We start from the raw sequence: 16,737 nt of genomic DNA on the forward strand, positions 1-16,737 counted from the left end.
TTCTTTAAGAACCTATTATAGGAAACGTTCATTGAGAATGCGGTATTTTGAAAAGATCGCGCTGTTTCTGATAAGTCGAAATTCATTAACTACCAACACTAAAAACATAACAGATAATGATGCCTCATTAAAAAATTTAGTATATATGAACCATGCACCTAAAAAAGGATACAAAAAGCTGTTAACTGTTTTTCAAGTCTGAAAGGCAGGAATATCACCCGTACTTTAAAGCATAACTTGATACTTCAAGTTTCATAACAGTTATAACTTTGAACATTGGAATTTGAGTGCATGTGGGAGAAACGTTATGTAAAAAGTGTCATCAATTGTAACATGCATTAAAATCGTTTATTATTATTTCATTAACATATATTCGACGAACACGCAATCCATGACCAAACAAATGTAAAAGAACGCACATTTGTCTCCATGATGTCCATTTCTGAGTTTTAGTCAGTGGGTTGGTACTTTTGTTGACAAACGGTTTATGTAGTACCAGCTAAACTAAAAACCTTTAAAACTTGAACTTTTGGAGATTAAAACTTTGTTACTCATGATAGCATCAACAAACAAAGGCCAAGAGATTGCAATATTGTAGTGGTGCAAATTTAGAGCGTAAGAATTATTCGGAGAAGTGGACGACTGACAAACCGCCATTATAACCAATTAGCGACAAGTTTTGATCATCATATAAGGTTCATGTGAACTAAAAAGGCTCTAAAATATTACTTTGATATCACCTTTATCGATTTTCTTCAAAGACTTTTACTAGATATTCTACATACTGTGAAGACAACTTTGCGAAATGTGAGTAGCAAATACTACAGATTTATTAAATTAAATTTCAAAATATCGGAATGAGGATAATATACATTGAATCAATTGAAATGCTTTACATTGAATACATTTTATGTTTTGTAAGATTAATATGAATTATTGCAGTGTAGTATTTTTTTATTCAAACAATTTTTATAGGCTAATATCTTATTTGTATTTGTTTAAAATTCTGGAAACAAAGTGATCTCTCGGATGCATTAATCACAACAAAATTACAAGAGAACTGATGACTCAGACTGAGTCTGTACATGAGGGATAAATAATAAGTGCAACATCCCTCACGCCCCCTAGCACCGGCTTGAGCAGTACTCAATTCTCAAAACTTAATAGTGCTGGCATCAATGATCCCGAAGAGCGAGAAAATATAACAACACTAAAGTGAAGTATGGGGCAACTTCTTACAGCTGCCACACAGCACTTGACACCTGCTGTTGTAAAGTATAAAATTCTGGAAACAAAGTGATCCCTCGGAAGCATTAATTACAACAAAATTACAAGAGAACTGCAGACTCGGTTTGATTGAGTCTATGAATAAGTGCACCGTTTTAAGCGGTACTCAATTCGTGTTGGCATCAATGATCCCGAAGGATGAACTCACACCGACACGTGTACATTTAAGATCTAGTTTTCCTAGTGGAGGAGGATCTCAGTTGTGTCCCTGCATGCAGTATTATTTTTTCAAAAAGAAGCAGATAGATGCTCAAAATCGTTCAATAATCAATTTCACTAATCAATTGAAGTCATTTAATTTCCCGGAATAAATATTACTAATTTTGAGATGGATTTTTTTGTTAACCTGAGCTTGAAACAGGCAAATGATTTAGTTGATAATTACTAACGCAAACAGTTTTAAGAGTTTCAAAACAACGCTTTTTTGCTCTCAATAGGTACCGTTCAAATGACTGTATGTGTCATCCTCAACACGCAGATTTTTATAATCCCTTTTAACATCATCATAATCGTTTTCTTGCTTGTCAGGTACACCATAGATATTGTCTGTTTTATCATTGTTCATAAAGTTTCTGGTTATGTGATTATATTTTTCAGTTTCGTTTAATGTTTCAGATAATTCTTTTACACATTCAGTAATCTGTAATGCTTTTATTTTTATAGCTGCATTCTCGGTGGTGTCATAAACGTTATCAAATTGGGTACCAAACTTTTTATTGAAATGTATTATATTATAATCGTCGTTGACACCTCTTCCATCTCTCCTGGAATTTGAAATATCACCATTGGCATGAGATTCTTTGGAGCCTGGTTCAAGAATGAAGTAATTATGTGCATAATTACTATTGTCTACGTCGAGATCTTGATGAAGGTTTACGTTATCGTTTCCTTTAAAATCGTTTATTTGTTCATTTTCAGCTCCTAGAGATTGATTATACAGATTGTTTTCAGCTTGATTCTTACTGGCAGTTTCTTTAAATGAATCATTCCGAGAAGAACTTTTAAAACACATGTTTGGAATTTTGCCTCTGAAAAATAAAATCGAAATAACATTTAAGATCTTATGACAATCCGTATTTTCAACCGAAAAAAATATGTTGATGATTATAAACAAACAATTTAATGCAATCTTTACTAAGCGTCACATTAATAAAACTTACTTATACATCTTTACCTGTAAAAGCATTCAAAAACAAATTATCACAAATAATCTGACATGTTATATGTGATCAAAAGCAAAGGTAAACTAGCAACGGTAAACAAAATGAGTTATTTACCGTCGTTTCAACATTATTATGACAATAACAATGGCTGCCACTAAGAGTAAAATCACAACTGAAACACTGACAAGGATACTGACATTGGAACCTGCAAGATAACAAATGGTAAAACTTGAATGATCATATGGCACACCGTCAAGCCATGTCAAAGGGTATTATAATTTAATTTCAAAACTGTTCATAAAAGCGCAGATCTTATAACCGTTGACGTCACGATTCCGTCAAAAAGACATGTAGTCAGCCAAAAGACATATATGTCAAATGGATCAAAGCCTGCTATTCCTTTTTTGAACCATGTTTAGGGGCCGTTTATTTCAAGTTAAGGATACAGACAATAGCATTGATACGTAGTTAATTAAAAGAAAATGTTTTTATGATGTTTAAGCCAGGTATTTTAGAAGATATAAGACTTTTTATAAAGTTAAGAGGCTCGTTCATTTATACAATTACACAAGAAAAAGGGCAAAAAGGGTGAAAAATTTAAACTGCTTTATTAGCATTTTGTTTCTGCATGTTTTGTTTTTATATATCAGACAATCCGATTAGTTTTATTCAGAAATTTTCAAAGTGTTTTAATGTATCGTGATTCTGTAATGCAACAAAGCTTTAAAGTTTTAATATGTTTAGAAATTTCCTTTTAGAGAAACGAGCACTAATGCTGGAGTTTGTTTATTTAAACTATTAACAAAATGTAACATTTAAAGAAGAGGAAAATATATGTTTTCTTATATTTAGCATGAAAGAAAGATGTAAACTTGTCATACGTTACATGTATTGCTTTTTCAACTAGCCATATGAATAGATTATTCCAAAATATTTGTACCATTTCGCAGTCCATAAACAGATACTTTATACTGTAAATATCCATACAGCAAAAATCACAGACACTAAATTCGGTTGATTTACTTTGAAGGAGGAACTTGTCTGACGCAATGTTCCTGTGTAAAAATTATACCGAAAGTTTTGTAAACTATTATCTTTATAGTATACAAAAAATAATTTTCGTACGTATTTTTCCATCGAAATTCTTTTTTTGTGAAAATCGTTCTTCCCATTTTATTTGCTTTCTTTTTTATTTTACACGGTCTCATTTGCTTTTGAATCTGTGTTAACTTTTTAATGTTTATTGATGTGTTTGTTTTTTCTATGATATCAAAAGTGCTTATTTCTATATGCGTTCAAAGTTTGACTAATTCATGGTAGTTTACGTTTCCATTCTTTGGGCATTAATGAATTTGATTTATAAAAGTCAATGTTTCTGTATGAATGTTTAAATTAGGTTTCGGCTAATCAAAGGTTTCAAACTACTTTTTTTAAATGTTAAAAATATCCTTTACTTTATTAATATTTCTACATTTTAATTTTTGGAAAAAAATTAGGAGCCATTATTTTTAATTGTGAATTCTGTCATATTATTTGGTCTTATAGATTTTGTGGATTTTTATTAAAAATTATTTTACTTCATGTTAGAATAGTAGTACATGTAATTATGTTAAGAAAATATTTTCGATTTTAAATTTCTGTATATTATTTGCTTTACATTAATTTTAAATTAATCGATTCCACCAATTCTTTGAATTTTTTTCTTTATTATTTATATCCACAATCCATGGTTATTTTCATCAAATACCTTTTGATCTAGCTTGATTTAATCGAGTAAATGAAAATTGGCAAGTCTATCATATTTGATACTCTATATTTAAAGTCTTGGATAAGTATATCCCTTTTAACTTTGCCTCTTTTTGAGTGCCATGTATTCAAAATAGTTTTTGTAATTGTTCTCATCATTTCTTCAGGTAGACTCAAAAGAACAGATATTGTGATAGTTAGTTCTAAGGACTTAAATACGGATATATTGACAATTGTTGTTAAATACCTTGCTATCCATTTATTTATGTCCTCTTTAATTTGTTAAAATTATTATTTTGTTTTTCGGACTTACGACCTCAGACTTTAAGGTTAAAAAAACATGTATCGATCTCAATATAAGTTTCTTATTTTACGTTATTATGTTCATATATCCAACATTGAACAATTTTGTATTGGAATTATCTGTTATTAACTATGCATTAATCAGACATTGTAAAACGGGTTGAAAGGCTGAGTTTTTCAAGGCTAACGTAGTCTGTACCTTAAACCGCAAACGATTGTCACCTGGCGCATTTATGAACCACCAGAACAGCCTCTACAAACAGGAATTTTGACAAAAGTACTACGGATATAGTTTTCTGTTTCTAGAGGCCGTTCAGTATTAATATAAATATTAAACAGATGTCGTGTTAAGGCAAACTGAAATAACTTCAATAAAATCTGTCCTTCGACTGTTATGAAAGACGTGGACTTTTTGCAGGACAACGCACACAAATAAGGTACTGAAATTACATTTTTAGAAAATGGCTGTCATTAAACAACCACCATATTCTCCATTTACTTGGCACCCTGCGATTTTTTTCTGTTCCCAAGACTGAACAACATCTTGAGTGTCATCGCTACAAGAGTGGACATGAGCTTATTAGAAGATTTACCTAAGGAGGAGTATGTCGAAGCATTAAAAATGAATTAAACGTCTGAAACGTTTCTTATGTAGGATGACGTTGAAATGGTTTAAAATAGGAAATTGTAAATGTTTGCTCTTTTCTTAAATTTAGTATATATTAATCTACTTTCGTATTCATATAAAATCTCCAATAAAATGTCAATTTTGTATTCTGACAAGCTAATGATTTCTTATAATATTATTACATACAAATTGCATTTGTATAATTTTTTTTACAAATACCATTGAACAAAATTCGAATTTGGTTAAGAATTAAAAATGTTACTTACTTTCAAGTGCACTAATTTCGTCATTTGATTGAAAGCCTTTCGTCATATTTATAAATTCATTCTGGATACTAGATGTTAATGTTCTGTCAGTTATTCTTGATGTAAATGGAGTAGTCGTATGCGTAGATATTCCTGTTGTTAAAATATAATTGTGTTTGGTTTGAAAATATGCAAAACCTATTTACAGTAAGTCTCCCCCTTTTTCAGCTCTGACTTTTCGTCGCCCTGAATCAGGCTAGGTCATATAACGAGTTCATGTGCCCCTCTGTATTTTTTCCAGTCATTAACGGGACTCAAGTAATAATATAACTGTCTTAATCACACTGTATTAATCACACATATTGAAAATTTAGAACGTAGATTTTATGAAATAGAAAAAGAATCATTATTAAAACTGCAAGAAGAATTGACTTCTTTAAGGATAGAAAAAATGAAAGGCCATTTTGTAAGATCTAGAGCTAAGTGGACTGATTGCGGTAAAAAGCCCACCAACTATTTCTGTAATTTAGAAAAAATTAATTATACAGGAAAATTATACCATTTTTTACAGAAAAATTGGAGACCAATAATAAAAAATCAGAGAGATATTTTACAGGAAGCAGACTCTTATGACACGCAATTATGTACAAAAGTAAAATTTGAGAGAACTATACAAGACACATTTTTCTTGAAAATAATACTGATACTCTGAAGTAAAGTACAGAGGTTTCAGATTCTCTTATACTGAAATTAGAGATACCTTAAATAATATAAAAATGACAAAAGTCTTGGATCTGATTTTTTTCTGCATTTTTTTTTAAGTATTCTGGAATAAAATTAGACATTTTATTATTTGATATATAAACTGTGTATTTAATGAAAATCATTCAATAATACATAAAATGGAATCATTAATTGCATTCCAAAAGATAAAAAAAACCTTATCAATTCTTAAAAATTGGATACTTTTCCTCTCTTAAATACTATTTATTAACTAGCTTCTGGTTTTACAGCAAAAAGATTAAAATCTGTTTTAGATTATTTAATATACAAGGATCAGACGGGTTTTGTTAAAGGCCGGTTTGTAGGGGAAAATACACGAAAAATATCACAATAGGTCGATGAAAAAAAATTACATAGTGCTTTAAATATTTTGGAACATTTTGCTATATAATCTGGTCTAAAATTTAATTTTGAGTAAAACACATGTTTTTTGGATAGGTTCTTTAAAGTACAGCATTAGGTCCATCAAAATGGAAACTGAACTGTGTCAGTACACAATTCAAACTACGTGAATTTTATTTTGATGTTAATTTGGATGAAATGATATGTTTGAACTTTGATGAAAACTTGAAAATATTCAAAATTCTATACAATACTGGAAAAAGAGAGAACTGACACCAGTAGACGTGTAAGTGTTATTCAGTTTTTACTATTGCCAATGTTAACTCAGTTATTTATATCTTTTCCAAATCCAAATAGACACTGGATAAATAATATTAATAAAATGTTTTTTGATTATATATGGAATGGTCCATCTAGAATAAAAATATCATTGTTATTTAAGATTATACAGAAGGTGGTGGTATTAGCACAAATGAATAATCTAAAACTTACCTGCCTTAGAAGGCTTTTACTAAGAGGTGATAATAAATGTTATGCTTTAGCTAATGTTATTATCATTACTGAAACATTGTTCAATTGTGGAAGATTGTATGCTTAAATAGAATATAAAAACTCAAACAATCTTTTTTGGAAAAATGTTGTTAAATGATATTTTGATTTTATTAACATTTTCCCAATTGATAGTATGGACAAATTCTGTAGTACGCCATTGTTTTATAATGATCATAACTTTATAATGGATCATAAACATGTGTTCTTTAAGGATTGGCATGAAAAGGGGATTGGATATGTCAGAGATATATTGGATGCTAGCAAAAATGTAATACCAAAGCATGAATTTGATAGAAAACCTGCTTTAAATACAAAGTTCTAACAATTTGAAGCGTTAATTAGAAGCATCAAATACTTTTTAAAATCTAGAACAGAATTAATCCGTTACAAATCTATTTCCCACCTTCCCTTTGTGTTATTAAAACCTATATTACTATGTAAACAATGAACCTCTATTATTTACAATATATTAACAACTAACGACGAAAAGCCTACCTCCAAAGCGGCTAGTTGTAGTGTTTTTGATAAAGCTCCATTGGAGTGGAAAATCTATACAGTTGGATTTTTAAACTAACAAATGATACTTATTTCTAATGGCTTCAATCTAAGCTTTTGCATAGAATTTTAGCTACAAATACTTTGTTTAAAATGAATATTGTGACTGTAAAAGTGAGAATGAAACACTGCTTAACTTGTTTTGGGAATGTGATAAAATAAAGTCATTAATAGCAGATATTACTGAACATGTCAAATCATTCAATGTAAACTTTGAGAGAGATTGCAAAACTTTTTATTTTGGGAAATACCAAGAAAATTTGAATGTTATAACATATTTTGCCTATAAACCAAAAGACATATTTATTTATATAAGAGATCATAATGTATTGATCCACATCTGGATGGGCTGAAAGGAAACTTAAAATAAGCATCATCAATTGTTAAAAACACAAACATTTTGGAAAATAAACTGTCAAATTGGTTCATGGTAAATTTCCCATGTGAAATATAATTATAAATATCAATGATTTGCTTATGATTAAATTTAAGATTGTTACAAGTGGATTAGTCTACACATATTCATTTTATTTTTCTAAGAAGCTCAAATATTTAAAAACAATAAAAAACAACAACAATATAACACAAAAACTCCGCTAGGAATGTATCATTTGGATATTCTTATAAAATATTGTTAGAAGTAAATAAAATGCAAAGTGATTCAAGAAGAACTTAATTGAATTTAAATAATTAAATATGTTGCATTTCATTGTAAGCCATTCAATTAAAAAAAGAAAATGGTATTGCAGTATTTGTATATCAAAATTGTTTTGTTAAATTGTATTGACGTAATTACTTTTATCTTAATTGCACATAATATTAATGTTACATGTATATAACATGCATTTGTAATAAAAAATATAAGTGTTTACTAATGTCAGGCAAGTTAGTCTCATAAATGATTTTAAGAATGTCAGTCTAAAGGTGTTAGATAAATGTTCCGAAATATATGTCTCTATATATAAGCTTCGTTTTAACACGAACGTACATCTTACTTCATTTTCCTTGGAGCATTAGTATCAAACATTGGTAATGATGATTAAGTATGCTGTTTTTATAGTACATTTTCACAAGGGTAGGAAGAATGTTATCTATAATCTATAATTCTTACAATAGATTTTTATAAAAATATTCAATGGCTACCAATATATTCAATCACGATTATTACTTAGTAATTGGATATTCTCTCAACATTACCTTGTGCTGATATCCTGGTGCTAAGAATTATGTTTGTGGTTTTGGTAGGATATAAAGTCACGTATGTCTGTGGTATAGAAGGTGAGGTCCATATTGCTTCCTTTAATGGTTTAGTTATAACAACTGCGTTCAATATAGAATTGTATATTTATTTTAACTCATATGGTTGTAAGTGTCAATTCAAAGGACACTTATTTTTATTAAAATATGGTAAACAAGTTAAACAAAGAAAGGTGGCATTGAAAGAACGCAACCCCCACACGATCTAGCATCAAGGACCAGCGGTCAGGAACCCATGAGAGCCCCAAATAAAATAAGAACAGGACATAAGGCAGAGCACGGACAGGATACGTACTCAATAATACTTTAAAGGAAATAATAGTAACCGACAAGGAAATCAGATACAATTTATTGAGTAATAGGCCCATAACGTAAAAGGCACATGGGAAGGGAACTTCAAGTACGGGAAAGGGGAGGGACAAAATTTAAAAAAAAGAAACTACGGGCAAAAGGGAATATACTAACCAAAGACGAGAAAACAACAAGGGACACAAACACAAGTGTCACCCAAACAGTATAAAACAACAAAGACATACATCTAAGGAATACAGAGGGGCGCCGTTTTGGAATTGTCAGCAACATAAGCATTGCTTGGCAGGTTTAACCGATCATTGGTGACCAAACCTCACTCTTAGCACCACCATCGTCCTATAAACGAGGTTTTATTTAACGTCACATACGTTGATTTTTTTCTATTGTTATTGAATAATTTAACAATGTGTAATATTAGATAATGCTTTCAGCAAGACGCTAATTAAAATGTTTGAATAAAATAAATCTATGATAACTATAAACTTACGTGTTTGAAGAAAATATGGTTTCTTTGTTCTGTTCAAGGTAAATGAAAGAGTTGTAATGTTCCCATGTTTAGTAACATATCCATACCCTTTAACGTTACTTCGATGAATTTGACTTTTGAAAGTATCTAATAATAAAAAAAGAAAGAAAAACACGCACAAACAAGAAACGCACAAAATTCAAAGTTTGTCATTATGTTTGGTTGTATTTCTTTTCTACAAATGTCAGTTCTTTTACACCATATGTCTGCGTATTGTTTTTTTTATTTCAAGATCCATGAAAAGTACATTTATCTGTTATATGTTAAATCATGTCGTATCACAATTGGTGAAATGAACAAATATAGTGTACCATATTCAAAGATAATTGATATAATACAAACATATGCAAAGATCCAGATGTGCACTATTCTTTGTATGAAATGATAATTTTGTTTGGCGGCCATATGGAAGAAATGTTTGTTAGTTGAGAAACGAGGAATTATCTTGTAAACGACTCACTTGAGTCAAGTATATGGATATAGTGCACATCTAGATCACCGTTATGCATTTACTTTTTTATCGATTCTTAATTTGTAATCCAAATGAAAAACTTACTATCAGATTTGAATATCACATCACTACGTATAATATTCGTCCATAATTGACCAGTAATTTGATTCACTTCTACACTCAACGTGTCATTATAGGTAATCGGGAAACGTTGAAATTCAAAACATGTTTGCACATAAATGTTCCAACCAACATATCTTACATCCTCAAATACAACATTGGATATATTAGGATCTGAAAATAATGAGGAAAGTGTTTGCTTAAAGGTAAACTGTCCTAACCAGACAATTTGTATCTCAGCTAAATATGTTGTTCATCTTTAAAACATGTTCTCAGTTGTCTCACAAGTTCATGTAAACCAACTAACCAACGCACTTGTATTGTCAACATATTGGACACTTGACTTAAAATTGATGAAATAAGAAAAGTCTAGTAAGTCTACTTAATCTATTGTCGTCTGCAAATTTTGAATATTAAAATAGTTAATTTAATTTTGTCGATGAAACTCAAGACTTATTGAAACAGATTTACAATAAGTTCTCATTAGAAAAGAATGTAATTCTTTGTATTCTTATATCTATTCTGTAAAGAAAGTAAAATAACCCTGTTGGGCACACTCTGCAAACACTGGAAATTGCACAACCAAAATGCAATGCGATTGTCATATGGATGTCATTACTTTCCAGGAAAAACACAAGCCTTAGGACTACAGTCTGTTTAATTAAACGGAAATAGCAGCAATACCTTCCCTTCCGAGAAAAAAAATCCTTAATAATCTCAATCTTATGAGCATCTGTATTGCCTCAAATAAAAACATAACAAAGGAACAACTGGTATAATAGTCTGACCTGTCACAATATAGATATTAATAAATGACATGTCGACTGTGTTTAAGAAAAACGTAATGAATACCATGTTTGAGACATTAAATCTTTTTTAAGGAAACATTAGTTCGTTTCCTGTTACTTTAATCATCCCCGTTTCAGTAATCATCCGTTTCTTTTTTCACGTCGGGTGGTGGGGGGGGGGGGTGATTACAACTAATAGAATCGGCATTTTAGGTTTGCATCAATATTCCAGAACACTTTGGTGCGCTTACAACAATGTCAATATCATATAAAAAAATGTGCTGCAAAGGCAAATATAAATATTATTTTGAAATTACAAAGAAAAGTGTGGCAACACGTTACTTCAGTGTTATTATATTTTTCTGGTCCACCGGTATCATTGATTCAAACACTTTAAGTATATATGAAATGAGTACCGCTCAAGTCGGTGCTAGGGGGCGTGAGGGACGTTGCACTTTTCATTATCCCTCATGTACAGACTCAATCAAACCGAGTCAGTAATATCATGAAATATTGTTATGATTAATGCTTCCGATGGATCACACTTCATCCAGTACTTTATACCTTAACTTTATTCGTACTATTTCCTATGATACCATTAAATATGTTAAACTGACACTATGATTTGAAGCGATTATAGAATTTATACATTACATATCGACAAGCCTTAGAATCAAAGTCCCCGATAATATGAGAGAGCGTGCAGCTCAAACAGGGATAGAAGATAAGTAAATAGAAAACCTTTACTGTTTAAAATTATGTTTATTTGTTGATAGTGTGTTCTCAGGGGGAGATTGTAAGTGTATAAGGGAAAACAAAAAAGAAAGAAATGTTATGTTAATCCCTGCCAGTTAATCCTTAAACCCAAATCAACCATACAAGCATACATGATATAATTGAACTAAAAATATGTCTCTCAGTATTAAATGATATAATATCGTAATGAATTTTGAAATGTTGTATTATTAAACATGTTCGACCACCTAAAAAAATTACTGATGAATATTTTTTCTAACTCAACAAATAAAAATTAAAAATATACTATTTATCATAAAACTTACATATTGCAGAAAAATCATTGTATACCTTTCGTACATAGTACTTTATACGCTGTGCTGCACATACTCCATACACCTTTTGTGTTTTTTTCATAAGCAAGACACTTTCCGTTGTTCTTGCTGCCTATTACACTAGTATCTGAAAGGGAAACGACACAGTTATGACGAATACATAAGAGTCACTGAACTATTCACATTCGTGTCGCTATTGGTCAATTCTAAACTAAACAACAAAAGAAAAAAAAAATAGACAAAGATTTGTGTTCCCTCTGACGTTGATTAGTCCAAACCTATTGGTTAATATATGGAAAAGTAGGTTTTTACAATAAGAATGTTAATATACTTTTCAAGCAAATAAGCATAAGAAAAATAAACGTTCACACACTTCTATAAAAGTATTGAAACACTAATGATGCTTTAAAATGCTAATAAGTAAATTGTAACAAAGGTAAAACAACTTCAATTATGATCATGATACCCGTTTTCATTCTTTCATATATGGACATATAATCATCTCCTCCACCAGCTACCCAAGTTCCGTTATTAGGTGAAATATCACATTTAGGCAGATTTATGTTCTTGCTTGGTTTTTCGTTTAAACAAATACACTGCGACAAAGAAAACAAAAAGATCCAATTAATTCTTTTACAGCAATAAACGTTGTACTGAAAAAATGATATCAGTTTCTTATCACATTGTAAAGTTAGCACTATATCGATATCAAATCACAATGATAAACGTTCTCTTGGATGTATCTATTTAATACAAACATATTGAATAAATGATATAGTTATGCTCATTAATTAAAACATTATTTCTAAACTTTTCACCCAATAAAATTTAAATAATTTAAATTATTCATCACACAAGACGATTTTTTATTATTTTTTGTTGTTACCATGTTGTTTATTACCTTGCCTTTGTTTAACCCGACATATTTTGTATAAGATTTATGACACATTGAAAAGCAAATGCCTGGGGTATTCATCAATACCGGCAATAAAACATCTGGTTCTGTATTGTTTAAAGAGCCACATCCTGTAATATGTAACAATAATTCATGTTTTAAACAGTATATGAGAGCATGTTCGCAATAAATCTTGACATTACTAAACTAGCATAAGCATCTTGGAGTATGTTTATCGATTTTATTTACATGTGTGACCATTCCTTTGTCAAAGAAACGGAATTTCTTACAAGAAAAGCTATATGCTGGTAACAACCAAAAACAATACTATGACATCTTTTCTATTTCCTTTAATTCCTGAACATACTGACCATTGAGTTATTACATACATTGAGAATTGTAAACAGGTTTTTTTTTGTTATATAATGGGACATAAGTAAATACGCAGATATTCTGAAGTGAAACAAAAATGTTTATTCCTAATGACATACAAAAAAAATTAGAGAAATTATGAATCCCAATAGAACGTCTAAAAGAGCAAAATTGAAAATGTTATAGACTCGGTTTGATTGAGCCCGTTCATGGACAATATTATTAAGTGCAAACTACCATCCACTCGCCTAGCACCAGCTTAAGCAAAATTCAAGATTAAACCATGAAATGACAAACATTTTAATTTAGAAACATCCGCTGATAATTATGTTAATACAGCGGTTATCATGGAACTTTCAATGTGACACGTTAGTGCCATTCCATGAAAACCGGCACATGGTCCCCAAATAATAGAAAGCGTCTTCCCTAAACGAGAAAACAATGGGCGGAACTTAAAATGAATTTTTAAAGGCACATTTGTCTTTAATATCAGCTATTACGAAAAAATGTTTTTGCTTAAAATTTGTTCATTTTTTTCTAAGCTAAACTAAATTGTTTGTTGTTATTATGATATTGCTTGCAGGCAAATATTTAAAAAAAAAAGATACAATGTGAATGCAAATGCTAATTACGAATTTAGAACACTTTGTTGATCCAAATCTTATTTGCAATACTAACAACTGTTTATTTATTTTTGCATTTTCAAAGTCAAACAATTCCAATTTAGAAAGAAAATAGCTGCAATGAAATAACAAATAATGAAAGAATCATCTACCATTCCAATTTCTTGCTTAATAAAATATGAATTTCAATTAGTCAATAAGTCATTACCAATGTATGCAAATGCTGTTTCTTTCATGTAATATCCAACCCATGCTTCTTCATTGTCATTTAGGTTAGAAACTTCTTCAACAATAATTGATGAATTATTTACATGTATCTTTGGTGCTGCCAAATTGCCTTTTCCCCTTGCATCTTGCCACGTAAACGATTCGTTTGATAGTACATAATTGGCTGAAACTGCAATGCAAAAATAACATGAGTATAATATATTTTACTGTAAAATACGGTTAGTTAGATTGTATTTCATTCTATTACATGAATATACACATGTGTTCTTTTCAATCTAGAAATGTTTTTCTTATAATTATCTTTAAAATTTTAAATAAGTATCAGGGTCGGTGTATACAGTATCTGTAGATAAAAATATAATAAAAAAAGAAGATTTTAGATGTCATTCTTGCCCTTTAATTTTTCATTGCCTGAAACTTTTATATAAACGAGATAACATCACTCACTTTTATCACAATCGGCGCATTTTTCTTAATCTTTAAAGTTTCTGTTTAACCATTCCCATAAGGATAATAAAAAATCTGATACCATCAAGTTTTAAATATATTTTGACACTTGTGAAATGGTTTGAAACATTATTAATGAATAAAACAGATGCCACATTTGTGTAGAAACGTCAAAAAATATTGACCTTTTTCAGGGACGGTTCAAGCCGCGTGATTGCATATGATCCCGAAGTAATTATGGATAAGTTCATATCTGATAAAAATTCATCGGTATCATATATATGAATGATTGACGTTATCTTGTTTATACCGTGTCTGTGAACTCGTCTTATCAAAGGTGATTTAATTTCAAGTATACGTACGTGTAAAATACCTCTCGTGTTTGTGTTTTAAAAAATGAAAAATGTGCTAATTTGAATGTGTATTCTTTATATCATCTTAACTATGTCATACGATATTTATTATGAGAGCTGAAGCGTATTTCGTATACACACAGTGTAATTACTATTGAAACATAAAAAATGAAAATAAAACTTGCTTCTAGATTCTACAGTAGATCTACTTTGAACATACAAAAAGTAAGCAACCCTGTAGAAGTTAGTGTACTGAACACAGGAATTTCATCGAAAGAAATTTCAAAGAATTATTTTTTAAAAAAATGCTACTATTAGATATACCAAGTGTATTAAAGACATTAATACACGTCTTAGTAGTGCTAGAAGGTGATAAACGGCCATGAAATGAATAATAGCCTCTGACTGAAGACCTTGGGGCCATTTTTCATTTTGAGGGCCGATAATCACCTTCCGGTCCTAGTCTGCCGTGTATTAATCTCTTATTAGATTTCGAGTAATCAATCTAATATGCGATGTTAAATTTATCCATGTTTAAAGCATGGTAGAAAAAAATATTGCATAAACCGTGCAAAATAACCCAATATGCATTTTGCAGAGACATTCAAAAGTATAAAAGTTTCTAAATAGATCAGAGGAATGCTGCTACCTTTTAGCTGTACCGATGTATTTGTATCATTTTGGCAACTAAACACGGCCGGGGCTATAGACTAACACAGACGTTTCAAAATCTGACTGTCCTGCGCAGGACAAATATTTTATCTAGGTCGGTCGTAGTCAAGGTCCTATTTTTCTTCCGGGTTGACGGGTCACGATAGTCACTTTATTCACTATGGCGTTTGCAATTTAACTTGTAGTATAGCTTACAGTGCTATGCTGTAATCTGTTTGCCTAATATTGAAGAAACATGTACACCAAAATAGTTCCAAGTTCCGAACCAAAATGAATCTAGGGAATTTTTTACATTGTATTATTTATTTTAGAAATTTAGATAAATTTTGGAGATGATATTTCGTGAATATTATATGTTTTTTCAAAAGTATACAACTGCGCAATTGAACAGTGTAGTGAATAGTTATCGTATGTTATATAGAACTTACTTGAATAAAAAGTTTAAAGCGAGTGTGATGGAATATGTTACTATCATTACTTCTGTTCGCTTGCATAGAAAATAGATAAACATAATAGTACATCAGGAATCTAGTATATGAATAACACATAAAGTAAAAAACCTAAAAATATGAAAAAATCATCTTATATGCTTACATTTAATTGTCATTTAAACTTCCATACCGGTAATCATTTCTGTACAAAAATCTAATATAACACCAAAGGAATAAATATACCTGTAAATAACTCAGTACTCGATGCTGTCTGTCATTTCAATAAACTGTTAGTATTTTGAAAAAAAGTTTTTGATTTAACTAACTACACGTAAAAAAGAGACAGGGCTAACAGGCAAAATATATATTACAATTGATTAAGTAATAAAATACCGCTATCAGAAGCAACCCACAGAAAAATCCAAAACAAACATGATTCCACCATCGTTTCACAACTGAAAGCGTAAACTTTCCTAACTCCTAACAACTACACTAGACTCGTTGTTTTGGTCTGTGTAGAATGAATTTAAAAAGATAAAGAGTTTACATAAAAATGCGGTAAACAAGGAAGCACGTCTAAATAGGCGA

General features: G+C 30.3%; 1 protein-coding gene across 1 annotated transcript; it reads right to left on the bottom strand.

Annotated features, from left to right (window-relative positions):
• Window positions 1-329: 329 nt before the first annotated feature.
• Window positions 330-16,659, bottom strand: LOC132740836 (uncharacterized). Its single transcript, XM_060728859.1, has 10 exons — window positions 16,543-16,659; window positions 14,227-14,415; window positions 13,030-13,154; window positions 12,595-12,724; window positions 12,145-12,255; window positions 10,256-10,444; window positions 9,661-9,786; window positions 5,394-5,525; window positions 2,565-2,655; window positions 330-2,315 (listed from the first exon to the last, which is right to left on the bottom strand). The coding sequence occupies exons 1-10, from the start codon at window positions 16,592-16,594 to the stop codon at window positions 1,718-1,720; spliced, it is 1,743 nt and encodes a 580-aa protein (XP_060584842.1). The 5' UTR covers window positions 16,595-16,659; the 3' UTR covers window positions 330-1,717.
• Window positions 16,660-16,737: the final 78 nt, after the last annotated feature.

The sequence above is a fragment of the Ruditapes philippinarum genome, unplaced genomic scaffold, assembly GCF_026571515.1.
Source record: "Ruditapes philippinarum isolate M1 unplaced genomic scaffold, ASM2657151v2 ctg5732_1_1_1_1, whole genome shotgun sequence".
NCBI classification, from domain to species: domain Eukaryota; kingdom Metazoa; phylum Mollusca; class Bivalvia; order Venerida; family Veneridae; genus Ruditapes; species Ruditapes philippinarum.